Source organism: Pogona vitticeps, chromosome 9 (genome assembly GCF_051106095.1).
Source record: "Pogona vitticeps strain Pit_001003342236 chromosome 9, PviZW2.1, whole genome shotgun sequence".
Taxonomy (NCBI): domain Eukaryota; kingdom Metazoa; phylum Chordata; class Lepidosauria; order Squamata; family Agamidae; genus Pogona; species Pogona vitticeps.
Window position 1 is genome coordinate 7,638,167 of NC_135791.1, and position 26,706 is coordinate 7,664,872.

The 26,706-nt window shown below is 42.8% G+C and overlaps 1 protein-coding gene across 2 annotated transcripts; it reads left to right on the forward strand.

Moving 5' to 3' along the window:
* Positions 1-1,879: 1,879 nt before the first annotated feature.
* Positions 1,880-25,460, forward strand: DHDDS (dehydrodolichyl diphosphate synthase subunit). Of its 2 annotated transcripts, none has more exons than XM_020806917.3 (9): positions 1,880-2,025; positions 6,093-6,179; positions 8,128-8,244; positions 9,147-9,289; positions 10,178-10,294; positions 11,228-11,329; positions 16,924-17,038; positions 20,127-20,234; positions 23,761-25,460. In XM_020806917.3, exons 2-9 carry the CDS (start codon positions 6,117-6,119, stop codon positions 23,995-23,997), a joined length of 1,002 nt encoding a protein of 333 aa, XP_020662576.3. In that variant the 5' UTR covers positions 1,880-2,025; positions 6,093-6,116; the 3' UTR covers positions 23,998-25,460. The 2 variants fall into 2 exon arrangements, with proteins under 2 accessions (XP_020662576.3, XP_020662578.3); XM_020806919.3 differs by having other exon boundaries at positions 1,913-2,025; positions 6,096-6,179.
* Positions 25,461-26,706: the final 1,246 nt, after the last annotated feature.

Consider the following 26,706-nt stretch of genomic DNA (forward strand, 5'->3'; position numbering starts at 1 on the left):
GTAGTGCTGCACCCAGCGTTCCATCTGCTGTGCTCGGTCCTGGATGATCACACCTGTAGTAGACTTCAAGGGAGCAGATTTCTTCTGTAATGGACCTAAGGCCTGCTTGATACCATCATACATTCCTTTGATGTTACCTGTGTCCGCTGCTATCTGTATCTGGGAGCAAAGCTGAAGCCAATAGTCATTGGAGCATCTCCTGGCAGCCTGTTGGACTTGGCTACGAGCGGCTCGAAGAGCTTGCAGGTTGTACTCGCTAGGACAGGCTTTGTATGCTGCTAGAGCTCTTCTCTTATCCTCAATGGCTGGCCTTAACTCCTCCGAATGGGCTTCGAACCAGTCAGCCATCTTTCTGGTCTTCTTGCCGAAGGTGGACAAGGCGGTGTTGTAGACAGTGTTCTTGAAGTGTTCCCATCGTTCAGGTGCATTTACATTAGCTGGACCTGGAAGGGTTTCCTCGAGTGCTTGGGCAAATTCCTTCACTTTTCTTTGATCGCGAGTCTTGTTGATGTCAATACTGAAATGCATGAGGGACTTCCTCTTTGCAGACGATGCAGCCATTGTTGCCCACTCTGCTGAAGACCTCCAACAACTCATGAACCGTTTCAGCAAGGCCTGCCAAGACTTTGGACTAACAATCAGCCTGAAGAAAACACAAGTCATGGGCCAGGGTGTGGACTCACCTCCCTCTATTACCATCTCCACACAAGAATTGGAGGTTGTTCATGACTTTGTGTACCTCGGCTCAACCATCTCTGACACCCTCTCTCTAGATGCCGAGCTGGATAAACGCATTGGGAAAGCAGCCACCATGTTCTCTAGACTCACAAAGGGAGTATGGCTCAATAAGAAACTGACAACACATACCAAGATCCAGGTCTATAGAGCCTGTGTCCTGAGCACACTCCTGTACTGCAGCGAGTCCTGGACCCTTTGTGCCCGGCAGGAGAGGAAGCTGAACACCTTCCATATGCGCTGCCTACGACGGATTTTTGGTATCTCCTGGCAGGACAGAGTTCCAAATAGAGTAGTCCTAGAACGAGCTGGAATTTTCAGCATGCATACATTACTGAAACAGCGACGTCTACGCTGGCTTGGGCACGTTGTGAGAATGGCTGATGGTCGGATTCCAAAGGATCTCCTATATGGAGAATTAGTGCAGGGAAATCGCCCCAGAGGGAGACCACAGCTGCGATACAAGGATATCTGCAAGCGGGATCTGAAGGCCTTAGGAATAGACCTCAACAGATGGGAAACTCTGACATCTGATCGTTCAGCCTGGAGGCAGGCAGTACATCACGGCCTCACCCAATTTGAAGAGACCCTTGTCCAGCAGGCTGAGGCAAAGAGGAAGTCACAAAGGAAGCAAAACCAGGGAGCTGGACAGGGGACAGATTGGATTTGTCTCCAGTGTGGAAGGGATTGTCACTCTCGAATTGGCCTCCTCAGCCACACTAGACGCTGTTCCAAGTCCTCCATACAGAGCACGATACCATAGTCTTTCGAGACTGAAGGATGCCTACTCATTATTATTATTATTATTATTATTATTATTATTATTATTATTATTATTATTATTATTATTATTATTATTATTATTATTATTATTATTATTATTATAAAACCTTACTTCCCCATAAACGTGCGGTTGCGAGGCCGATGGCCAGCCATAGGATCAGGCGCAGCGAAGGGGACGCACCACCACCACCACCACCACCACCCCCACCCCCACCCCCCCGCCGCCGCCCACCTCGCTCCCTTTCGCGCCCTCCCTCCTTCCCGCCCGGCGCTTGACCAGGCCAGACCTCGGAATCCCCGCCCCTGGCCCCGCCCACTCCTCTCCCCTCTGCGCGCAAGCGCAAGCGCACTCCCAGCCTGACGCCACTGGGAGGACGGGGCGGGGCGGGGCGGCCTATACGGAAGCGCGGACGTCACACCCGCTTGCAGAGCAGCTGGGGCAGCTGCCGGAGGAGGAAGTCCGCTGGGAAGAGGGGAAGCTCGGGCAGGCAAGCAGGGGAGGAAGCGGTGAGTCGTGACCGGGAGGTGCTGTCGCTGCTATCCCTGGGCTGGGGTCCGGGCATGGGGCTTTGTCGTCTCGCTCCCCCTCCGGGGTAGGAAAGGGGGTGGGCAGGGGGTCCGCGGGAGAGGCAGCCCGCCGCTCCCTTGGGGTTTCTTCCCTTGCTTCCAGGCTTTTTCTGCCCTGGGTTGCTATGGGTGGCAGATATTTGGTGTTTATTTTAAAAAAGAACCATTGCATTCATTGAGCTAGTCTTTCTTTCTTAGTGGTTGATACTTATGTCTCCTCCTGGCATCTTATTCAATTCACTGGGGTTACAGTATAAAGCGGGGGGGGGGTCTTTCTGAAGGAATCGTATGTGAAAAGTGCAGGCTAAACATACACACCAGCCCAGGACAGGTTAATTGGATATTCCTGCATGTCCAATCAGAATTCGATTATTGAGTGCAGTTTGCATTTATTTATTTACTTAGCTAGTTAGGTTTATTAATTAAAATATTTTGACTCTGCATTTCTCGTTAAAAAGAAGCCAAGGCAGCTTACATCATTAAAAGATAATATGTGAAGCTAAAAACAGTGAGTATGCAAAGGTGGTTTGCATCTTTAAAGACAGTATTTAAAGCTGAAAAAAAAATAAGTATACAAATACTTTAAAGGGTTAAAGAAATACCACTGTAAGAAATGGTAAACTAAAGCACTAAAAAAAATTCAAAGCAGCAAGACACAATTCATTTTAAACATCCCATCCAGAGCCTGTCACTGAGAGAAAACTTCCCTGAAGATAAGGTCAGATGGGGTCAGTCTGGTGTCCAGTGGGAGGGAGTTCCGAAGTCTGGGAGCACAAGTGTGCAGAGGAAATCTGAGGTATTCCTATCTGGGAGTAAAACCCATTCATTTCACCATGACTTTTCTGGGTTGTGTGTGTATATGTGTATATATTGTGGTGGGTGCTGCTAATACATAGGCTTCACATTAAATTCTGTTACAGAACTGGGTTGAGGAGAGCATGCATTTTCAAGTCAGAAGTTGTCACTTTTTGGATGTTTTGTAGGTGATGCATTAATCTTTACAGTAAATTGCAATACTGATTATTGATAAATTGAAGCATGTAACTCTTGTGGGTTGTATATGTTCCAACAAGTGAGCACATATGTAAGAGTCGGTGATACATTTTATTGAACCACTAAAAAAACCCCAACAAATTGCAAGTTTTTGTGGAGAAAATTCCACTTCATCAGGATGAGTATCTGAATACTGCAGAAAAACTGTAGCCAAGAGTCCAAAAATTGATGCTGCGTGTCTGTAAGAAGTGGAGTCTCAAGCATCCTTGTAGCATGGTTTGGAATTGTTACAACCCACTCTTAAGACATATGATTACACACTGGGCCACTTTTCAAGTTTTGCTTCCACTCTTATTTTGCTGTATCATAGAAGATAACATGTTGGTTTGTTGTTTTCAAAGTAGGGTTTCACCTTCTCCCCTTTCCTGTGTAGGAGAGGGGATAATTACATCTTCCTCTTTGGATGCAGTGCGTCTTCTTCTCAGCCACCCAGGCAATTAAAAAGAGCAGAGGAGTTTATTGGTATCCGTTGAGAAGTGCCGCCACTTCTCTTCAGGCCATCCAGATTGTCTACGTGGATGCTAATAAGTTTCCTAAATGTGTTCAGAGTTGTCGTGCAAGGAATGGGGCGGGAGCTCCTGTATGTGAAACAGCAACAAAAATGTTTCTAATCCCTTCATTGTGAAAGCTAAATTAAAAGCTCTTCCCTGATGGACTGCTTTTCTGTGGACAGGGTTTGTTTGTGATTTTTTTATTGGAGGGTGAGCTATTTTTTAATCTGATACAAACACAGGTCTATGATCACAGCAAGTCCTTGTTCAAAGGGGTCCTGTGTTCCCTCTTTGATTGCTCTCTTGTGATCCTTATATCTTCAGCCTTCTCTGTTCCAATTTACTTCTCCCTTCAGCTCTGCTAGGAGCAGAGAATCCTATAGCTTATCATGACAAATAGATAAGGAATATAGGGGGCAAAGCACTCCCTGATGTGGCTAATGTTGTTGTAGATGTTATTGCAGCAAGGAGAGATGATGCGTAACTGACAGTGCAAACCTGTATATAGCTGTCCGGGGGGTGGGGGGAATGCAGTTTATGGCACTTGCTCCAAGAGTCTTTGTTAAGCAGAGATGGGCAACTGTGACTCATCAGAAGGTGACTGGACATGCAGGACTATTCCAGCTCCTATCACTCTTGGCTATTGACTACAGTGGCTCAAGTTGATGGGTCTACAGGTTTCTCACCCCTCTCCTAGATAGATGAGTATTGTCGCAGGTGTTAAAACAGAAAGGCATGGTTGACAAACAACCCATGCATTTACAATTACAGGGGCTAATGGGTGTGTGTAAATATTACTCATGAGGTGAGCAAAGCTATTCTCACTGCAAGAAGTTGTTGCTTCACTTGTGTGGGTAAGAAATCCCCAAGGTGTAGCCAGATCAGTCAATTATAATAGAAAACATCAAAAACCCCGAATGATAAGGACTATCAAATGCGTTATGGCATAAGCTTTAGCTCATGAAAAGGTATTAAATTTAGTCCTTAAGGTGACACAGGGCCCTTTAATGTTATGTATTACATGTGTAGTCAACATCAAATGATGTAGCATTCCATGGAGATCGGACAGAGAGGGGCAAATTAGAGAAATTTCCTTTTGATTGTCTGGCAGATAATGTCCATGGGATATGGGTATTTAGGGTGATCGTTTATAGGTAACATTAGGGAAATTTGCAGTAGCAGTCATTGGGCCAGATAAAGAGATGCTTCAAGGCATATGTTCTTTCTGGTTAACATCCCTTCACAATTACTCAGTTGTAAAAAAACTGTGCAAATGTCTTATTGCATAGAAACACATATATTGCAGTGGATATTGTAACAGACAAGCATTTGTTGTTATTTAGTCGTTAAGTTGTGTCCGACTCTTTGTGACCCCATGGACTAGAGCATGCCAGGCCCCCTTCTTCCACTGCGTCCCAGAGTTTGGTCAAATTCATGTTGGTAGCTTTGATGACATTGTCATCAAACAGACAAGCATTACATAAGTATATTAAATAGGTAACCGGTTTGTGGAAAATGTTAGAAAATAATTTGTACAAAGCATTAATATTGTATTTCCATTTCAGCTTTTCTGTTTATTTGTTTTCTTTCCCACCTTTCTTCTGATACTGGAATCCAAGGAGCTAAAAAAATGATTAAAGCAACAAATACAACTAGCTCCTAAAGATAGTCTGTATATTGTTTTCTTTCCTGTAAGCCAGTTCTGCTCCCCTCATGCAAGTCTCCCAAACGTGTTTGACTTCTGCTGCCACCTTGGCCAGTAGCCATACTGATAACAATGAGAAGAGTTGTCATCCAGCACATTTTGAGGATCTTGAGGTCTTGTGGATCTTGTGGTATTTAATTTTCTGGGAAATAAGTTCTGATCAGTTCAAAGAAACCTGAGCGCCCCCCTGCCCCCAGCAGTAGTCCATGTTTTCTTAGTGCATGGATTGGAAATACTGTATTTAGCCCTCCAAATGTTGCACCTGACCCAGCGTGGTCAATGGTAAAAGATTAAGAGAGCTGAAGTCCTACCCTTGTAAAAGCCCTAGGTTTCCAGCCATGCTTTCCTGTAGCCAGTCTTGCTCCGAGGACCATTGTCATTGGCCACTGTTCCACAACCTTGGGCCCTCCAGAAGTGTTGAGTTACAATTCTAGTCACACCTCTCATGCTGGTCAGTGGCCAAACTGGCTGACTTACAGTTCAACACATCTGAAAGGTGTCAGATTAGACAATGCGGTCATAGGGCCATGTCAGGCCAGAGATTCTGACACCCCGAACATGTCCCTAAGAGCCGTACATAGCTTTATAGACCTAGGGGGGAAATCAGAAACCTGTGTTCATCACAGCTGCCCTTTGTCTGAATTAAAACTTAATTCCAGAATGAAACCAGGCCATCATTGTGCCCCACAATCACAAAGCTGTGATTTCTTTCTTTTCTTCTTGCATGATGTTTGACTGTCTTTTCTTGTCATCTCCAGCAGCGTACTTGAGTAAGGGAAAACATGTCATGGATAAGAGAAGGAGAACTGTCCCTTTTTGAGAAATTCTGTGCCAGTGTAATAAAGGTAAGCGGTCTCTTAAACTGACTCTCTTAAGGTGTTTGAGTTTAATGCTTTCAGATGCATGTTAGTACGGTGGGACCGTGTACATAGATTTTATGGGGGAACTTCAACAAGGTCCTGAGGAAGTAGGCTTGTACACAAAAGCTCACATTTAAATATAGGTTAGTCTTTAAGTTGCCACAATGTTTTTGTTGTCCTCATTTTTTTCTTGTGTTTTTTTTCCCTGAGAGGCTTTTTTGCTTCTTCCAAAACTGCATTGATTCTTTTGAGGTTACATGACCCTTCCCTTTAAGTAATGCATAGTCAATAAAAGCTCCCCAAATATCTCTAAAGGTATTTGTTTGTCAAACCCTTTTTAAACTTAATATCATAAGTTAGTTTATCATTGATAACAATATTCCATACTTCTTTATAACATTCATTTAATGGAAATTCATGCTTTAATTTCCAATTTTTAGTTATAATTATTAATCTTGCTGCACAAACTAAGTTTGTTGTCAATTATTTAACTGCCCATTTCCATTGTTCTTTATCAAAGACTGATACCTGTGCAGTTCTCAGGGTAAACTCTACATTTAACTCCTGTATTTCATTAATTTCTTCAAAAAAACACAATACAGTGTGTTTCAAAATTAAATAAGAGTTCTGCTAAGTGCACCGTGGGATTCAGGCCTGATCCTGCAATCCCTGCCACTCACATTATAAAAGACAGCGGATGAAGGCTCCAATGAGTGTAGCTTGATATCTGTCATGTCATTCTCTGTAGAAGCCCCTTGACTTCTGCCTCCCGTTCAGAGCTTAGGGGAAATGCCTTCTGCGGTGTACAGTGCTGAGGATCCCCCACTGTGGGAAGCCACTGGGGAATTTTAGGAGTTGTAGTCCAAAAAAAGAAAGAAAGAAAGAAAGAAAGAAACTTTCCCAAGCTCCAAGAAACGGTAGTGTCTGACATCCTGGGGTGTTGACTTGGCAGACTACAAATCCATAGTAGTTTTTATACCTGGCAGGGTAATGTTCAAAACCGCCTTTAGCTTTCTATAGTTTTGTTTCTGACTAAACGATGATTATGCCAAAGAAAGTGAAGACCATGTGGCTTTCCACCAGTTGTTAAACTGCAGCTCCCATCAGCCCTAGCCTTCATACCCAGCAATGAAGGATCTTTGGGATGTGCAGCCCAACAACAGCTGGGATGACACGCTTTTGCCCATCTCTGGTTTTAAAGGAGGTATCATTTTTTCCAAGAGTTAAAGGCTCTGTTGCTCTCTTTCTCTTCGCTATGCTTTTCCTTGCCTGCAATTCTTGTTGTGCAGCACCGTCCTGTAATGTGGCGTTCACCAGATACTTTAGATTGGAACTCCTGTCACCTTGCCAGCCAGTGCTTTCCATGCTGTCTGTGGTTTGTGGGAGTTGTAGTCTAAAGCCATTAGACCATGCCAGACTGGAGTACAGTGGTGCCTCACTTAACGAGTGCACCGTTTAATGACGAATCCGCATAGCGATGTGGATGATTGGTAAGCATTTTACTTACCGATCTTCACATTGCAATGTTCTAAAAACAGCTGATCAGCGGTTCCAAAATGGCCGACGGAAGGAAAAAATGGCCGCCCACTCCATTTTCGCGCCCTGCCCTCGCTTACCGGGCAGCGAAAATGGCCGCCGGATGGAGGATTCCCGCATAGCGGTGAGTTTTTCCCCCATAGGAACGCATTAAACGTGTTTTAATGCATTCCTATGGGTTCCCCCCCCCCCCCGCATAGCGACGAATCCGGATAGCGACGATTTTTTTGGCATGGATTATCGTCGCTATGTGGGGCACCACTGTATAAGCTTTTCCACAGTGGATGGGCCTTAATGTGGGCAAACATGTGAGCCCGTGTTACAGGTCTGGTGTGAAATCAGGCTGACTCTCATTCCATGGTTCTTCAGGCTCTCTTTTTCCTTTCTTTATGTGCAGGCAGGACCGATGCCCAGGCACATTGCATTCATCATGGATGGCAACCGCCGCTATGCCCAAAAGCATAAAGTGAAGAAACTGGAAGGACATTCACAGGGATTTGCAAAGCTGGCACAGGTACAGTCCAGATAAATAACATAACATAAAGACATCTTAGATGAGCACAGTTGATCTGGTACAACAGAGAAGATATGGCTGCATGGACATTTGTCCTGCTGTTTCATCTGCTGTGGAGATCAGCTGGTTCACTCCTTTTGTTGGTGACCAGATGACATAAGTGGCAGTGCAGACCAGACTGTTCCTACCCACATCCTTCTGGCTTCCTGTAAGGACTTGCTGTTTTTTAGTTGCAAGTTGGATCGCTCCATTTTGGTTCATTTCTGGCAATCAATGGGATCTAACCAAAGCAAAGCAAAAGCAAAGCATGCTGCTTATATACTGCCCCATAGTGCTTCAAGTGCTCTCTGGGCGGTTTACAAGTTAATTATGCAGGCTACACATTGCCCCCCCCCAACAAGCTGGGTACTCATTTTACCGACCTCGGAAGGATAGAAGGCTGAGTCAACCTTGAGCCGGCTACCTGGGATTGAACCCCGGGTCGTGAGCACAGTTTTGGCTGCAGTACAGCAGTTTAACCACTGTGCCACGAGGCCCACTGCTTTAAATTTCCCATCTGGTTTCAGATTCCCAGTATTGCTGATCTTAACCACCTAATGATATTGGGAAATTAAGAACTTGCTTTGCTTTCCCAGTATCATTAAGTGACTAAACTTAACACGATTGAGATATTGAAAGCAGATGGAAGAAGCAAACTTTTCCTAAAAAGCATGTAGAAAAATGTACCTGAACAGGTGCATTCTAGGAAATGATTCTTTTATCAAAAGAACATGTATCCCAGTAATTTTGAAGGCCATCAGTGATATTTACCTCTTATCTTTACTTATAGTAGCCCAGAATTCATCAGTAAAAAACTAACCTATTACCCCATTCACTTACAGCAGCTTTCCCCTTTCTTACAGACCCTCCAGTGGTGTTTGAGTCTAGGTGTCCGGGAAGTCACAGTTTATGCCTTCAGTATTGAGAATTTCAAGCGTTCTCAGGAAGAAGTGGAAGGCCTCATGGAACTGGCAAGACAAAAATTTACTCGCCTTCTAGAAGAACAGTAAGGCCCTTTTTGTCTATACCAGCCTTGTGCATGTCTGTCCCCACCCTGTGCAGGGCTTGGAAAAGTTGCATAACTGTAGCTCCCTTGGAGACAGCAAAACCGGACATCTGTTCTTGTCCTGGGCTAAATTAAAAGAACTAACTGTAAATACAGCTGGCTATCTTTGTTCTGCAGAGTCTACATTATTGTTCTACATTAACTTCAGTTACTATTCTTTTATCTACATATAGTTTTCATTAATAGCTGTGCAAATCAATTAAGAAGAAACTCCCGCTATGTTCAGTGGGTTACTGCAGCCTAAGTAACTGAATTGTCTCCATAGCGATAGTTTAGGTTTTTGAAGTACACATTTTTTTTTGTTTTGTTGTTATTTGTTGAACTATAGTGCACTTTGAATGAATTCATGGTTGCAGGAGTTGTTGCCTTGCCTCCTTTCTGGTGGTAATGCTCCCAATTCATGCCGCACATGAACCCTTGTGACACCCTCCTATCCCAAAAATCTCCTATTCAAAGATGCATGTAATGTCTCTGGAAAACATCTTTGCAGATTACTCGGAGTCAATTAACCTGGTTTCGTGAATCCCAGGTACATGTTGGCATTCTTCGAATGATGCTCATCCATGGCTGGAATCCTGCTACATACTCACACCATTCTAATATCTTACATTTTGCCAATGAATTGCTGCTAGTTAAGAAATCAGTGCTTATTTTTCTTGCCGCTCACAAGTCATGTGACTGCCGTGTGACAAGATAAACGAGTCTTGACTTAACCAGCAGTTATTTGCCATAGAAAGTTGTGCAGTTGGAGTCGACACCAGACAAGCGACACATTTCTGGCCCATCTATTTAGTTGAGCCACATGTTTGTCTTTTTTGCCCTTTGTAGGGAAAACTTGGAGAAACATGGTGTATGCGTTCGGATCATTGGGGATCTGCCACTCCTGCCACGAGATATCCAGGAACAAATAGCCAAGGTTGTGCTGGCAACAAAGCACTACAACATGTGAGTCCTGTTATAATTCATTTTTAGAGATGAGCTTGAACTCATGGTTTGGCCACACTGCTGTTCTGCGGGTGCCCCAGCTTCCCAGCCCTGCCTCCTCCAGCAACCGCCCACTTGGAGACAGCTTCCCAACCCCACTTCCTCCAGGTGCTGCCTCTGAATGGGTGTCCATCAGAGGAAGCGTGGCAAGGGAAGCTGGGGGCTGCCCACAAAATAGCGGTGCAGCCAAACCCCGGAACTATAGTAAACTATGGAATTGCGGTTCATTCCCATCTCTACTCATTTTTCCTTCAACATCTGTCTTGCTATTTTTAACCTTCAGTGGCCTGTTTTATATCCAAAGAGAGCTGGTTTTCAAAATTGGAAGTGACCTCCCATCCCTACTGGTTTTGAAACAAATAAAAGCCTTTTCTGCACCTAAAACAGAGTCAGAACACTGTAAGATTGTCCTTCATACCCTTTAGAGGGTGCAAGGAGAGAATTTTTAAGTTAGAAAAGCCAAGATGGGGAGGATTGAAGTTACTGCAGGGCAGCTGCCTGTGAGTCACAAGCTGCACTCTCGCCTGCTCTGGAGCAAAGGCATTTTATGCCTCTAGCCTGAAAAGTAGTTTATCAAGCTTAATAATAAAACTAGCCCTCTGTTCAAATTTAGGAACTAAGACACATGGCACAAAAGGAAAATAGGTGAGGAGAAATGTGCTCGTTGGGAGGAAAATAACTCGGGCATTAAATTTGGGTTGTAGCGCATGTTCTTGCTGGTAGAGAAGGGGGAAAGCAGGTCCTTTGAAGCTGCTGTTCCTCTGGGCAAAAGAAAATGGAACCAAGTTCTCACTTTATCCACAATGTGCATTGATGTACTGATAAATTTCCTGCCTTTCGGTCAATGCAGATACCCAAAGGATAATTTCTGTCTCTCTAATTGTCTTGTTCAAGGTGTTTTTTGAACATTGCCTTTGCGTACACATCGAGGCAAGAAATGAGTGATGCAGTGAAAGAATTGGCTTGGGGCGTGGAAGAAGGGTTGCTTCAACCCAGGTAATATTGTGGGTGTGTTTGGATGATATGCGTTATCAGATGTGGAACCAGCTGTGCATTCATGGCACCTTAAGCCCAGGTACTGCCTTCACTCCCAAATGGAGTTTAGTTCTTGTGAGTTGCAAGAGACACCAGATTTTTGCACTGTCTTGACTCACTAGTCTTTGCCTCGGTTGTAAAACCGATATCCTTCCATGCCCACCTTCAGTGCATAGTTCTATTCTCAGTACTGTTTGACTGGCCCTTAATGTCAGGAATGGAGCCGTGACCTCCCTTTTTCAGAGCAGTTATTAAAGAGTTTAAAAGGCCAGACTTCAGCCTTGGAGTCTTGTGTCTTACTCAAACACTGAATTCCACCAACTGGAGTCGAGCACAGCATTTGATTGAAATTTAAGCACTGGTACCTCTGAGCAACTGATGAGCACAATAATTTGTTCTGAGTTCCAGATCCCAGGCGGAATCACAGCTTTTTCACACAAAGTCTGTTTCTGATTGCCCATGACCATTGTTGATTCCAACTGTACTAGACAGTGAAGAGTTATTTAGTTGTTGCTGTTGTCTTTAAAAAAATGCTGGATGAGATTCGAAACTTCTTGTGGATTTGTACCAAGTTACCCAGAGTTCAATCAATAAATCTAAGCTACCCATATCTTCCTTAAGTACCAAAACAGGCATTTGAGCAGAGAAACATCAGTGGCTCTTGGAGAATCAGATACAGAGCATAGGAGGCAAGGGGCTTTGCACTTGGATCATCCCAGTTCCTGTTCAGTGCATGCTGCCTTTATATTTCAAAAGAGAAAGTTACCGAGGAGGAACTCATTAGGGAAAAAACCCTGCAACTAGAGAACTAACAAAGCAGTGTGCAATAATAGGATTGTTGTTGCTGTTTAGTCGTTAAGTCGTGTCCAACTCTTTGTGACCCCATGGACTAGAGCACGCCAGGCCCTCCTGTCTTCCACTGCCTCCCAGAGTTGGGTCAAATTCATGTTGGTCACTTCAGTGACCCTGTCCAACCATCTCGTCCTCTGTCATCCCCTTCTCCTCTTGCCCTCACTTTCCCAACATCAGGGTCTTTTCCAGGGAGTCTTCTCTTCTCATGAGATGGCCAAAGTATTGGAGCCTCAGCTTCCTTTAGCTTCTCTCAATCTTTTGCTGTGAATGCATGTTTGACTACAACACTCATCATCTCTAGTTGGCATAGAGAAGGCAAATGATAACATCTTAGTTGTCAACACCTGTCACTAGGTAAGGGATTTTCAGAATTAACAAGCTCCTAGTCCCATAATTAAGCAGAACTCCCTTCCAAGCTGCTTCTTCAAACCAGTGGGAAAGCACCCTTCCCTATTGTGAGAGTCATGACAATTCCCTGTGATTTGCAATGTTGTATGGGGGAAACTAGTTTCCAATACACTGTCTTTGGAGACATCCTCAATCAAAACTTGTTCCCACATGCTCCTTTGCGAGTCTCGGGAATTTCTTGTGACTCCCACACTGTAATAGGACAATTTTCCTACAGTTTGAAGCAGCAGCACAGAAATGTAATGGAGGTAAGAGGCCTGCTCTACCTCCTGCTGTGTTCAGGGCTCCTGGTCCCACATTTTGTCCTGGGGGTTTCCTGCTGAATGGTGGGACTGGAGGGTTGTTAATTCTGAAAAATCTCATCCCTATCGATCGCAGCTCGGCTGGAATGAAGAGAAAAAATGCCCAGGTATATTTGCATGTTTCTGTTAGGCTGACAGCAAGCATTGTATTTATTTAGGAAATTCAGTGTCCCGCCCTTCCAGTCAAAAGCTAAATTTGCTGATGAACTGGGTGCGATTACAATTCCTGGGTGGAGCAAGTATTAAGGAGCGTGCTGTTCTTTAATTCTGTGTTTCTTCTTCATGGTCTCTGTGAATCACACATATAGGTTCCTTCCAAGCCTGCAAGGATACCTTCCGAACAGTCCAGAGCCTAAAAAATTTGTTAGTCCACACCCTCTCCACTGAACATCCTCTGCACTCTGTAACTAATGCTCAGTTCCCTTTGAACCACTGCTAACGTAGCACCTTGAGAGTGTTTCTAGAGCCGTTGTTCTTCAATACTCAGTGTGTAAATAATTCTTACGGTTGGTCTGTTTCCCCTTCATCCTTCTCCACGTTTTTCTTCTATCTAAAGAGAGAGAAATTAATATTTGTTACTCATTGTGTTGCGTACAGCTTTCCAGCCTTTTATGGTTCTAGCAGAAGAAGTGCTCCAGTGAAATCCCTCTCACTGATGGAGACTCTTAAGTGCCTTTGTCGCCTTAGTAAGGGGCACCAAACTCAGAATTGTTGAATCTGTCAGAAATTTACCAAAGAAGTCATAAGTAACAGACAATCTTGGCTGAAATTTTATCTCTGGGTAAAATCTCTACAAGGGGTTGATATCACTGGAGTTAGGCCACTTCAGTACTGGCAATTTCTATCTGCACAAAATTTTTTATCTAAGCAGACACTTATGCCGGCAGTCCAGTTGGAGTCAACCTTGGCAAAACCCTCAGATGGTTTTAGCCATCACAGACTGTGGAGCCTACACGACAGTCAGCAAACCCCCAGTGTCAAAGATAGACCTGCAACATCAGTGCCTAAATCAGTTTTGCCTTCTGGACAGAAGAAGAAGAAGAAATCTATTGGTTTGGATATCAGTCAGGCCAAAAGAGACAAAAATAAAATACCGTAATTTTTTTAAAAAACTAAATAACTCTAAGAATCACCAGACACCGACATCACCGTTCTCCTTGTGGCTAGAAAAGGCAAGAGCTTGAGGACCTGGTATGTCTCAGGTCCATTTATGAGGATAGGGTGTCTCTGTGCCTGTTTGCCAGCCTTGAGTTACTCCCCAGTAACTCACTTGGAGGAATCTTAAGGAAGCTTTCCCCACTCTGGGCAAGCTCATTGGTTGCACAAAGCAGGTAATCATCTCCACATCATGAGAAATAATCATCCCTCTTCAGATTTTGTTGCCACACTGAAGGAGGAGGGGTCTTCGCCCTGTAAGAGACACTAGAAGTCACATTATTCCCAAGTACTAACTAAGGAGGCAATGCATTTTGCATCGTACCGTTTTGATGCTATGGCACAGTTCTATGCAGGACCAGAGTGCCATTTTCTATTGCCATTCTCGATGATTATCAAGAGGCACATGGAAAAATGTGTTCTTCCATACTGTGGCTTGCTTATGTATTGGTCGATATCATTGTCTTATGCCCATTGGTATCAAGGCAAAAGGACCTCAGAATCAAGGTTGATTGAATCAAAGCAGAGGATACCTGGACCAAAGCAAGTCTCACAGAGCTTCAGATTCAAAATCACCAGAACCTAAGAGACCTTGTTGTATATCTTGCCATGCTGACCACTTTTGTTCTCCATCGGTTTTGGGGCCATCTGTACCAAAGTACACACATAGATCCTGTCTACAACACAGTGCAAACCAAAAAAAATCTTACCAGCTATCTCATGACACCGATTGTTCACATTTCCAGTCAGCTTCAAGATCTCCAGTTCTTTTGTCTAAACACTAACATAAACCAACTCCACAATGCTCCAGGTTTTCCACACCAAAGACTTAAACACAGTTTCTGAAATCTCAAAATCCCAAGAACAGCCAGCCACAGTAACACCAGCACCAAAGCCTGATCAAAATTGAACGCCTCGACAAAATCTTTTACATATCTCTCTATATATTATTATACACCAAACAGTTCTGAAAGTCTTCTAGACTGTTCGTAAGTTGCCAGAATCTATGAAAGGTGAGCACATCAGCTCATAATGATTATCTAAACCAAATGGTTCCCAACCTTAGGTTCCCAAATGTTCTTGGACTAAAACTCCCAGAAGCCTTCACCACGCGCTGTGCTGGCCAGGATTTCTGGGAGTTGTAGTCCAAGAACATCTGGGGCATACCAGATAGCAAAAAGGCTAGTGCTCGCATTGTTGAAGGGGCACTCAGCTTGGGCAGTCGCTTTTTCTACAGCATTTCTCAAAGGAGTTCAGTTGAGAAATAGTTGCAAAGCAGCAACAAGTTGTAAAGCAGCAACCTTTGATGTTCACCAAGCGTTACAGACTGGATGTCAGAGATAGCCGCCTAGAGTGGGCAAATAGTCCAGATAGGCGGGGTATAAATCAAATCAAATAAAATAAATAAATAAACCAACCGGAGGCCACCTTTGGCAGAACAGTGGTTTCTCCTGTCTTGGTGTGACATCCCACCAGCTTTTAAATGAGCTCACTAGTCACTCATATGCGTGATTTACAGACTACAAAGAAAGAGGACAGGTTGTTTATCTGTAACTGTAGTTCTTTGAGTGGGCATCTGTGAATTCACATAACCCTCCTCCCCTTAGCCTGCCACGTAAGTATATGTTTCTATCAATGGCAGACTCAAGGAATTTAGGATTAGCTATAGGGTGGGGGAAAAGGGACGTGGTGGTGCTGCGGGCTAAACCGCAGAAGCCTGTGCTGCAGGGTCAGAAGACCAAGCAGTCGTAAGATCGAATCCACGCGACGGAATGAGCGCCCGTCACTTGTCCCAGCTCCCGCCAACCTAGCGGTTCGAAAGCATGCAAATGCAAGTAGATAAATAGGGACCACCTCGGTGGGAAGGTAACAGCGTTCTGTGTCTAGTCGCACTGGCCATGTGACCACGGAAGATTGTCTTCAGACAAATGCTGGCTCTATGGCTTGGAAACAGGGATGAGCACCGCCCCCTAGAGTCAAACACAACTGGACAAAAATTGTCAAGGGGAACCTTTACCTTTTTATAGGGTGGGAAACGTACAATGGAGGGCATGTGGACTAATGGACTTTTTAGGCTCTGAAATGTTCCGAAGATGTTCACACAGGCACAGAAGAAACCAACGTGTGTGAATTCATGTCTGACCACTTAAAAAACTACAGTTACAGGTTAGTAACCTGTCTGAACCACTGCTTTGCCCCACACCCTGGACTGAGGTGGACATCAGTGTTCTTTTGAAAGGGTTTTGGTTTTTTGCACAGTATTCCCCAGGATTCTTCTGGGATTCACCATCCAAAATGCAACTTGGATAAAATTTGACAGGTGGCAGGTTTGGCCAAAGGAAAAGAAGAACTTCTTCACCCAGCGCATCATTAACCTATGAAACCTACTGCTACAAAATGTGGTGTGGGATGCTGAATTGCATCGGGCCTTCCAGCAGGGCTCCTTTTGAGCTCCATCCATAATGCCAGTTGAGCATATGGCTTGTAGATAGATAAGAACGGACTCCTTAATTTTTTAGAACTCTTTTTGTTCTCAGTTAGAATATTCTTAATAAGTAAATATTAATAACAAAATATTTAAGTTTCTTTTCTTGCATATTTTAAAACATTTCACAAAGAAAGTTAATTGGCATTAATTGCAGTCATTATTGCACAGATTTCAGCTGAATTGAGGTCAAATTCAGTGTTCGTAGTTGTGGCCTTTTCAATTTGTGTGGGAGATTATCTTTTTGCATCCATGTTTACTTAAGTATATCATAATGCATTCCTCCAGAATTTTCCACCCAAGCTGAGCGTGGCCTTCCTAACTTCAGTGCTTGTCTCTCTCTTTCCCTTTAGTGATGTGTCCGAGTCACTGATTGACAAATGCCTTTACTCCTCCAAATCACCTCACCCCGACATCCTGATAAGAACTTCTGGAGAGGTGCGCCTGAGTGATTTCATGCTCTGGCAGGTAAAAGCAAACTATATCAACCCATCTGCTGACAGCAGGATCTGCTTTTTCTGCTCTGCTAAGGCCCCTTTTTTGGAGAGGTGTGTGTAAATTAGCAGTTTGGCTTCCCCAGCAGGACATTCTAATAAAATACATCCCAAGAGCAATCATTATACTCCATCACGAGTTGAAGCTCCAGTTTTTAGCCAAGATAAAAGCAGCCTTCCCATCTTGATGCCCTCCAGACATGTTAGACCAGAAATCCCATTATCCTTTGACATACTGATCAAGAAAGATGGGATATGTCAGGGATACTTAAGTTGAGGAAGGCTGGGGTAAATACAATGGTGCCCCGCAATACGATATTAATTTGTTCCATTGAAATTGCTGTCTTGTGAAAACATCTTGCGAAAAGCATTTCTCCATTGGAATGCATTGAAATCCGTTTAATGCATTCCAATGGGGAAAATTGTCATCGTTCTGCGAAAATCACCCTTAGGGAAGCCATTTTGCGAAGCGCCAATCAGCTGTTAAAATCGCTGTCTTGCGAAGCATTGGTCCCAAAAACACCCGTTTTGCGAAGCGTCGATCAGCTATTAAAATCGTCGTCTTGCGAAAAAACGGTCTCTGAAGCACGGACCCAAACATCATCCAGCGAAAATCGCCCATAGGAAACAGTTTTGTGAAGAACTATAGCGATCGCAAAAAGTCATCATCATGCAGATTCATCGTTTTGCGAGGTCATCGTCTAGTGGGGCACCACTGTAAATGGCATACTAGACTACAGAAGTAATCTTAAACATACTTAAAAGGGCTTAGTGCCACTGAACCCTGGGACAGGGTGTTGCTAAATGAGTAAATATACAGTACGTAGGATTGCTCTTTCTACCTGAGGGTAACAGAAGAGCCATTAATCACTCTGGGCAATGTCCATAAGCCAAATTTAAATGTTTGGTTCATTCCTCCCTTTAAATATTCTATTCCCGCCACGGTTCTTAGGAGCATATGTATGCACTGGCTTTGTGCACATGTGTGCCCCAAGAGTCACAGCACGGATACTTTGTTACCTGAAAGTTTGGTTTATGCTAAGCAACACATTTCAGCCACTGAAACAGTGGCAAAATGGCAAAGAAAGAATGGAAATGTATACAGGGAAGGCGCAATATGGCCAACTTAGAAGTGGAACAATGGAGCCTTCTCTGTTTTACACTATAGTTACTCAGGGGACATTTCGACACTTTCCCCACATGTCGATGTTCACCTGCCTTGCCTTTTCTACACCAGTTGCTACCGAGCCTCTGAAATACAAGGCTGCTTTTCTCAATCTGTTTTGAAAAGAATGTTCCAACAGAACATGCAAATACAATTCGTGTGTGTTCAATAGAATTTCCATACTTTTATATTAAAGTGGCATCCATCTATTTCAATTGCTTTTGTTTGATTTGTTCATTGCAAACAGCTAAAATCTAAATTTCGACAATAAACTGGATTGCAATGGGGCTTGGATAATTTTGCTTGCAACTATATCTATATGGTGGGTGGAATGAGCAAGGATCTTATGGTGTTTTGTGCCAATTCACGCAGAAAGACTGTGCAGAATTAAAATTATATCCCCAGTAATCTTTGCTCCCTTCCATGTTTTACATACGCAATTTGCTTATCCCAGGCAATGAGAAGCTGTATTGCAGGTTCCTGCCTTCTCTAACTAGCCACTTCCCAGCCATATCATAGTCTGTCCATTTTACATGTATTCTTTTAAAGTATTTCATGGAATTCCACTTGGTTTTAATTACAGTTGCAGTTTCAGCTTTCTATAGTAGTCACACTAAAATGCTGTACAGTGGTGCCCCACTTGACGATGATCCCATTAGATGATGAAATCGCTTTACGATGAGTTTTTTGCAATTGCTATTGCGATCGCAAAACGATGGTTCCAGTGGGGTTTTTTCACTTGACATTGATTAGGAGCCTGCTTTGCGAACTGTTTGTTCACTAAACGATGATTTTTCCGGTTCCGCAAAATGGCTTCCCTCCCTTCACAAAATGGCTCCTTTCCGGACCCCTGCTTCGGAAGACAGTGATTTTAAACAGCTGATCGGCGGTTCTCTAAGGGTGATCTTCGCTGGACAATGAGGTATTTCCCCATTGGAACACATTAGCCGGCTTTCAACACATTCCAATGGGGTTTTTTTCCGCTTGATGACTATTTCACTTAACAGCGATTTTCCTGGAACGGATTATTGTCATCAAGCAGAGCACCACTGTATGTGTATTTCTAATTATAATTGCTTCTAACAGAGGAAAGCATGTTTTTCCAAGATGCACTAAGCACTGCTGAACAGTAAACATTTGCACTTGGGGAAATGTTTTTCTTTCTTTTTTTCCCTGCCTATCTCCAGTGCCTTTTAGCCATCCTGTTGGAACTTACACTTCCCAGAATCCCTTAGCAAGCTGCTAACTAGTGGGGATTGTGGGAATTGTGGTCCCTCAATCTCTCCTAGCCTTCAGCTTACTAAATTTAGGGAAGGCACAAAGCTGTTCAGGGCCCTCTTGCAAGGAAAGAGAGCAGAGCCGACATTTTTGCTGCTAGAATAGTTGCAAATGGCAGGGGAGCTGGTCTCCAAGACCGTTTATACTTCGGCATATTTATTTATTTATATAAAATATTTTTATCCTGTCTTTCTCCTTAAAAAGGACCCAAGGTGACCCCATATGCTCTTGGCCTGCTGTTTAGTTCCCCTTCTGCGTCTTCCACTAAATACCTTTAGAAGGGAAGTGGGGGTGCTTTCAGTAGCAACTTGAGCTGCAGGATACTGTCTCCAGAATCCCAGTGTTAGAGTAATTCCTTCTGGCAGGGATGGTTCCTTCATTTGCCAATAGTTAGGGAGCAGATTTATTTTCCCTTGCCTTCATGCTTTTCCTGAGAAACAGGGACTGCTTCCTCCTCGCCAGTGCCTTTTGGCTCTAGAGCTCCAGACAACCTAGGAATGAATTAGATAGGTTTTATAGATATGTTATAGAGTAATTCAGTAGCATTTTTATTTCATTCTGTCACATCCCTTTTCCCACAGCCTGTGCATTAAGTTCCTTTTCATCCTCATTTCTGCAGACATCCTATTCTTGTCTGGTGTTCCAGCCTGTGTTGTGGCCCGAGTATTCCTTTTGGAATTTATGGGAAGCTATCCTTCGTTTCCAGATGAATTATAACGCTTTACAGGTAAGAGCCCAAGAAAGTTAAGAGCTTTGCAGATTTACTTTGAGCAATTAATGACCTGCTGCCACACTTGGAAGACTGGGGGAGATGTCATTACAAGGCGACTCAAAAGCACCATTTCGGCCCCAACAACAGTGTATAAATCTGCAACAACAAGAGTATGTATATCAGAGTGATAAGTTCAAAATCATGAAACATGACGTGCCTGTTGAGTGATCTCCAGTGTCATTCAGTTTTTAAAAGCATATTACTGACCTTAGAATATATGTTTTTAAAGCATGCAGTACCATCTTCCTTCATTCGGTGGCAGGCTTCCCCAACCATTGCATACAGTGGTGCCTCGCACAACGAGTGCCTCACACAACGATGAATTCACACAACGATGCCTTTTTCTGTCAAATTTGCTGCCTCACACAGCGATGTTTCCTATGGGGATTTTCACACAACAATCTCCCTTTTCGCTCCTGTAAAAGTGTCTTACAATGTTTGGAAGCTGTTTTAAATGATTGCAATGGTTAGTCCACCTCCTGAAACCTATGCAAACTGATTTTGGTGTTGTTCTGACACTTTGTTAATTTATGATGATTTTTTGAATTTTCTCCATTGGAAACCATTGGATGGTCTGTCTAATGGTTTCCAATGGAAAAAACAAAAAATCATCATAAATTAACGAAGTGTCAGAACAACACCAAAATCAGTTTGCATAGGTTTCAGGAGGTGGACTAACCATTGCAATCATTTAAAACAGCTTCCAAACATTGCAAGACACTTTTACAGGAGCGAAAAAGGACTTCGCAAAGCCATTGGAATGTATTGAGTCGGCTTCAATACATTCCAATGAAGGAAACATTGTTTCACTCAACGATGTTTCCTATGGGGATTTTCACTCAGCGATGGCAATCCGTTCCAATTGGAACGGATTAACCGGTTTTCAGTGCATTCCTATGAGAAATGGTGTTTCACAGAACGATGTTTCACACAACGTTGATTTTTTTGGAACCAATTAACATCGTTGTGTGAGGCACCACTGTAGTTTGGCAGTTGATACAGTTTGAAGCCATAAAGGAATCTGAGGAAAGGATTTCTACATCTGCCTTATCTCCCCAGAGAAGGGACAACCTCACTCATAAGCACAGAGCAGTCGGGCCTGTATTTCTCAGGATTGTAGGAAAGCACCATTGCAGGATACTTGCCTGGGTCTTCCAGCCATTGTGCCTTCATTCAGTGGAGTCGGCACATCCAACATTGACTCCTGCTAGGTACCAAGGCTGTGCCCAAGTGCCTTGCTCCGAAGGCAGTGTCCCAGCTAGCTAGCACTGGGGCCAGAACAGGACACTTGGGGTAGCGCTTAGCCTGGTTAAGCCTCAAAGAGACATCACCTTGCCGACAAAGGTCAGCATAGTCAAAACTAAGGTTTTCCCACTAGCAATGTATAGAAGTGAGAGCTGGACCATAAAGAAAGCTGACTGCCGAAGAATTGATGCTTTTGAATTGTGGTGCTGGAGGAGACTCTTGAGAGTCCCCTGGACTGCAAGGAGAACAAACCTATCCATTCTGAAGGAAATCAACCCTGAGCACTCACTGGAAGGACAGATCCTGAAGCTGAGGCTCCAATACTTTGGCCATCTCATGAGAAGAGAAGACTCCCTGGAAAAGACCCTGACGTTGGGGAAAGTGTGAGGGCAAGAGGAGAAGGGGACGACAGAGGATGAGATGGTTGGACAGTGTCATCGAAGTGACCAACATGAATTTGACCCAACTCCGGGAGGCAGTGGAAGAGAGGAGGGCCTGGCATGCTCTGGTCCATGGGGTCACGAAGAGTCGGACATGACTAAACAACTAAACAAAGACAAGTTAAGCCTCAAAACCTTTCTCCCAAGTGCACCACGTTCAGGTATTTGAAAGGTGCTGGCAAAGCAGATGGAACTGTCAAAATAGAATTATGATATTTGCAGTTCAGAGAAGCTGAAAATTCCATCCCTCATACCTCTGTGACATTTCTTGAAGACTTTGGTGTGTCCGATTAAGGGCTAACCTAACACATGCAAGCCAGAACACATAAAGAGGAATATTAAATATAGCTTAGTTCTTAGAATCAGACATATTTGTAACACTGAAGAAAACTATTTTTTAAAAAAATATATGTGATCTGAAGAAACTTGCTCCTCAGAGGAGATCTTCCGATTATCTTGAATTCTAGTATCAAAAGAACTACTTTCTGTTCAAGGGAACATCTTTTTCTTCAGATTTATAAATTTACCAGTGAATGACAGATCCCTTTTGTGGTTGATTTCCTTCCAGAATTTCTACATCACAGCAAGGCAATTACAGAATTATTAGCAAGTGTATCTTTTGTGTGTGTGTGTGATTTGTGTGTGCATTCCTCATACAGATCCACCGTTTAAGGTGCCTTTTAGACCATATTATCTGTTTATGTAAATAAAAACTTTTTAAAATGTTGCTGCTGAAAAATAAGCAGCCCACCCACAATATGGTCACAATATCCAAGATCATTTGTTTGTTTTATGTATTGAAGGAATGGTGTCAGAGGAATTTTGGGGGCTGTAGTTTAGAAAACAAAAGTAAAGATCCAGTCTCTGGTTTTGGTAATACCTTCCACCATTCCTGGACAAGCAATAGCCTTTCCCAATCAGACACCTCCTCTATATTTTGGACTGTATCTCCCATTAGCCCTTCACCATTGACTGTCTGGCATTTAAGCTCTGTTCCTTCTAAGAAGCATGAAATGTGTGTGTTTTTACAGTGCCTGTTTCACTGGACATTGGGACATTATTCAGATATTTTATCTGTAGATGAACTTCATTCATGACGAAGAAATCTGTTAGTACTGTATTTGAATGCACAATTCTAGGGAGCAATAGAATCAGACCTTGAGGCAAGGAAGCCTTCACTCACTAGTTAAGATCTCAGAGGACTCAGTAGCCCACGTTGTGATGTTTCTAGCACAGTATCTATACTAGTGGATATTGAAGTTATGGGGGGAAAGTACTGTGCCACTACTTGCACCATCAAATCAACCTGATTAGAAATGGAGTGAGTTTGATTTTCATGATGTTTCTTTTGTGTGTAGTTTTAAAAGATGAAAACTAGTAGCGAAACACAAAAGTGTAAAAATCTTTTAATGGGTTTACATCCACTGTAACAACAGGATTTGTTTTTTAGCTAAACTGAAGCTAAAGGATAATAATAGGGAAATAAAGCAAAATTAATTGAGAAGTGAAGAGCTGGCTGAGCTTAAAATGTGAGAATCACTTTTTTTTAAGGTGTGTTGAATGGGGGGCAGGAATCAGAAGAGGCTCAGATCAAACAAAAGCCAATTTTGGTTGCAATTTGTATTTTGGTTCATTGACTCCAGCATTTCCCAAGCTGGTGGTGATAACCATGTTGATTAGTGATGATGGAAATTGTAATTAAATGCATCTGAAAGACACAGATGTCATATTGGTAAGGCACTTCTATGACCTAATATATCATTCTCCCCCCCCCCTTTTTTTTTTTTTAATTCTAGAAAGCCAAAGATTTATACATGGAAGAAAGGAAGTGGCAGCAGATGGAAAAAGACAAAGCCTGTGTGTTGGAGAAGCTGAAAGAGGAAGGGTCTACAGCCTGTGCAGATATTCAGAGACGGCGGGTACTCTTACAGGAATTAAGAGCTCAGCGAGAGGAGAGAATCCAGGGGTTTTTGGAGGCCCTGGAGAACAAAAGAATGGACTTCTTAGAAAAATTGGCTGTGGTATCTGCGTGACAAGAAAGAGTTTGTAGGACTGAGCATAGATGGAGGAGGGCAGGGAGCCAGAAGGACCTGAGTGAAGTCACAAATGCTTTAGCTGCTGCCTAGAGGGATTAACTTGACCATGGGAATATAAGTTTTGTATGTGTGTTCTTTGTAAACATATACCAAGACTTGACTTGGATTTGAGGAACCTGCAAGTCTTTAAATATTGGTGGACAACTGCTCCCAGTATCCCTAAACTTTTGACATGCCAACTGGCGCTGATGGGTATCTGAATCCAACAACATGGGCCATGCGTTCTCCACCTGTGCTTTACCTCCTTTATATGTCTGGTTATTATCCAATCTGTGGTTGGGAGTATGACAACTGAAATAAGTCTATGCTTCCTTAGTTGACTGTTGGTTAAAGCTAACAGAACAAAATATATTTTGGTATGGAATTAGTTCTTAAAACAGACAGCCTTAAATTTTATGTACGTACAAAGGTTTGTGCATGCAGTAGGGCTTTCATTCAACCTTATCAAATGGCAGCATTTTTGTATTAGGGTCAAGAAATTCCCTAGCATTCTATATACCCAAGTGCAACACCATGCAGGAAGCTCCTATTGAGAGAATGACAAGACCCTGTTGTATGCACACAAGGAAAATGCATGTTTTGAAAGAGACCATCACCTTCTAAAGAACATTATCTTTGTTCTCAATTAATGTAGAAATGTAGTAGTGAAATCCTGTTGCTTAGCACAAGCCAAATAGGAACTTTTGGTCTGTCCCTTTCTGATTTAAAAAAAAGCAGCCCATTGTGATTTTTGGGGTACATGTGAATACACACCAAGCTAGCATGCACATGTACCTTCCAGAGTCATGGCAGGGAGGAATTAACTGAAAGTTACCATTTGGCTTATACTAAAGAACAGGATTTGAGCCACTGGTTTGTTTTTCATTCCTATGTTCTTTGAATGAAATGATAGAAACATGCCAGTTTGAAAGACCAGGGTGCCTCTGTATGTACACAACACAAAAGCATGTGAAGTTTCAGTGGCTTCAGAAGATTAGGAGAATATTCCTTCTGTTTGGCTCCATGTGTGTTTCAGAGCTCTGGACAGGCATGCTAAACATAATTTAAGTTCTTCAAGACGTATTTAATACAACATCCTCTCTTGGGGTTTTGAAGATACTGTTTCACTTCTGGATGGCTGTCTTGAATGAGGCAAGTTCAGTGGCACTACAAGACATCCCCTTTTTAAAAAAATGGCACTTAAACTCTACATTCTGGATACAGCCGTGAAGATGAGGATGTCTATGAACAAAACATGTTTGTCACAGATATATTTTTAAAAGTTTCTATTCTAAGGGAGTCCAAAGACGTGTCGCTTCATGGTCATTTTCTGGTGTTTCATTCTGAAAAGATGAGGATGAAATTACTTCTCGATGCACATTACTATGAAATATTGATGACCAATAAATGATAGAAACTTTGGTCTTTCACTGCAGTTTTTTCTGATATTCCAAAGGTGCGCTTCCAGATATCTTGACCCCAAGCTTGTTGTCTGCATTCAGGTAATCAGAGTGGTCTCTTCACTGTGTTTATTTTATATAAGAAGTATTGCCAGCAGAAGAGCAGGCTCCCTTGTGATATTGCCCTGACTCTGGGTTGTTCTCTGACACACATTTGCCTGGTGCCAAGATTGCTTTTTTTTAAGCTGCATGGTCAAAATATCTCCTTATTTGCACAAATATTTTAGAAATATGTCAAAAATACAGAATTATATAATTTGAATTTGTATTTTCAGTGTTGACTACCAGTTTTGAGCTTGTGTTGATTTTATCTTTTAGATTAAGATTTCTTTGATCCAAATTCACTCTCAAATCTTTGTGGGATGAAGTTGTACTATAATTTTTATTTTAAAATGTATATGTAGAATAGAACTATGCTTCTGACCATGGTCAGGTTTCTATATTATATAACTTCTTTAAAAAAATCAAATATTAACCATTTTCTTGGTTTGATTCTATGACTGAAATCCCATTTGTCTATGTATATCATAACATGCCTGCATAATGTGCTCAATGTTATGCCCTAGCAGCCGATTATGCAAAGTGCCTGCAGAAATGCTGTATGAATAGCACTCCTTCTTTGGTGTGACTGGATCTACCAAGTGTGTAACATTAGGTTACTCAATAGGATTCCAGCCAAGGTGCTGGTTGACTTCTACGTTTATAAGATCTTCATGGCTTGGAACTAGAATATCTAAAGGATTCTCTATGCTAGGGTGATGAACCTTTGACACCCCAGATTTTGGGCACTGCAAACTCCCAGAGTCCTTTATCAATGGCAGTATAGACTGGGGATTTGGGGAATTGAGATCCAAAAAACTCTGGAGTACCAGAGGTTTATCACCCCTGCTGTATGCTTATATGATCCTGCCCAGTAACAAAAAACACTAGGACATGACCACTTGCATGCTCACTCCCTAAGATTTTGTGTTTGGTGCTCTGAGCACGGAATCATTTCATTGGATCCTGTCAATATATCATTTTTATTGTAATGTTCACTGTCACTTACTACTTCCATGTGTACGGTATGTTTGTTTGTTTTTTCCTGCTATCGTGGCTTTAGTTCTTTGCTGCTGTTATCAGGCTTGGGTAACTTAAATTTTGAACTAAAAAGGTTCAGTATCCACAACCTTACACACATATTATGCCCACAGCAAGCTATTTTAAG

Bases quoted from the DNA above. Each gene is read 5' to 3' on its own strand.
- DHDDS (XM_020806917.3), top strand. From the start codon at position 6,117: ATGTCATGGATAAGAGAAGGAGAACTGTCCCTTTTTGAGAAATTCTGT. The intron at 10,295-11,227 runs GTGAGTCCTGTT...GTCTTGTTCAAG, and splicing joins GCAACAAAGCACTACAACAT to GTGTTTTTTGAACATTGCCT. The intron at 20,235-23,760 runs GTAAGAGCCCAA...TTTTAATTCTAG, and splicing joins TGAATTATAACGCTTTACAG to AAAGCCAAAGATTTATACAT.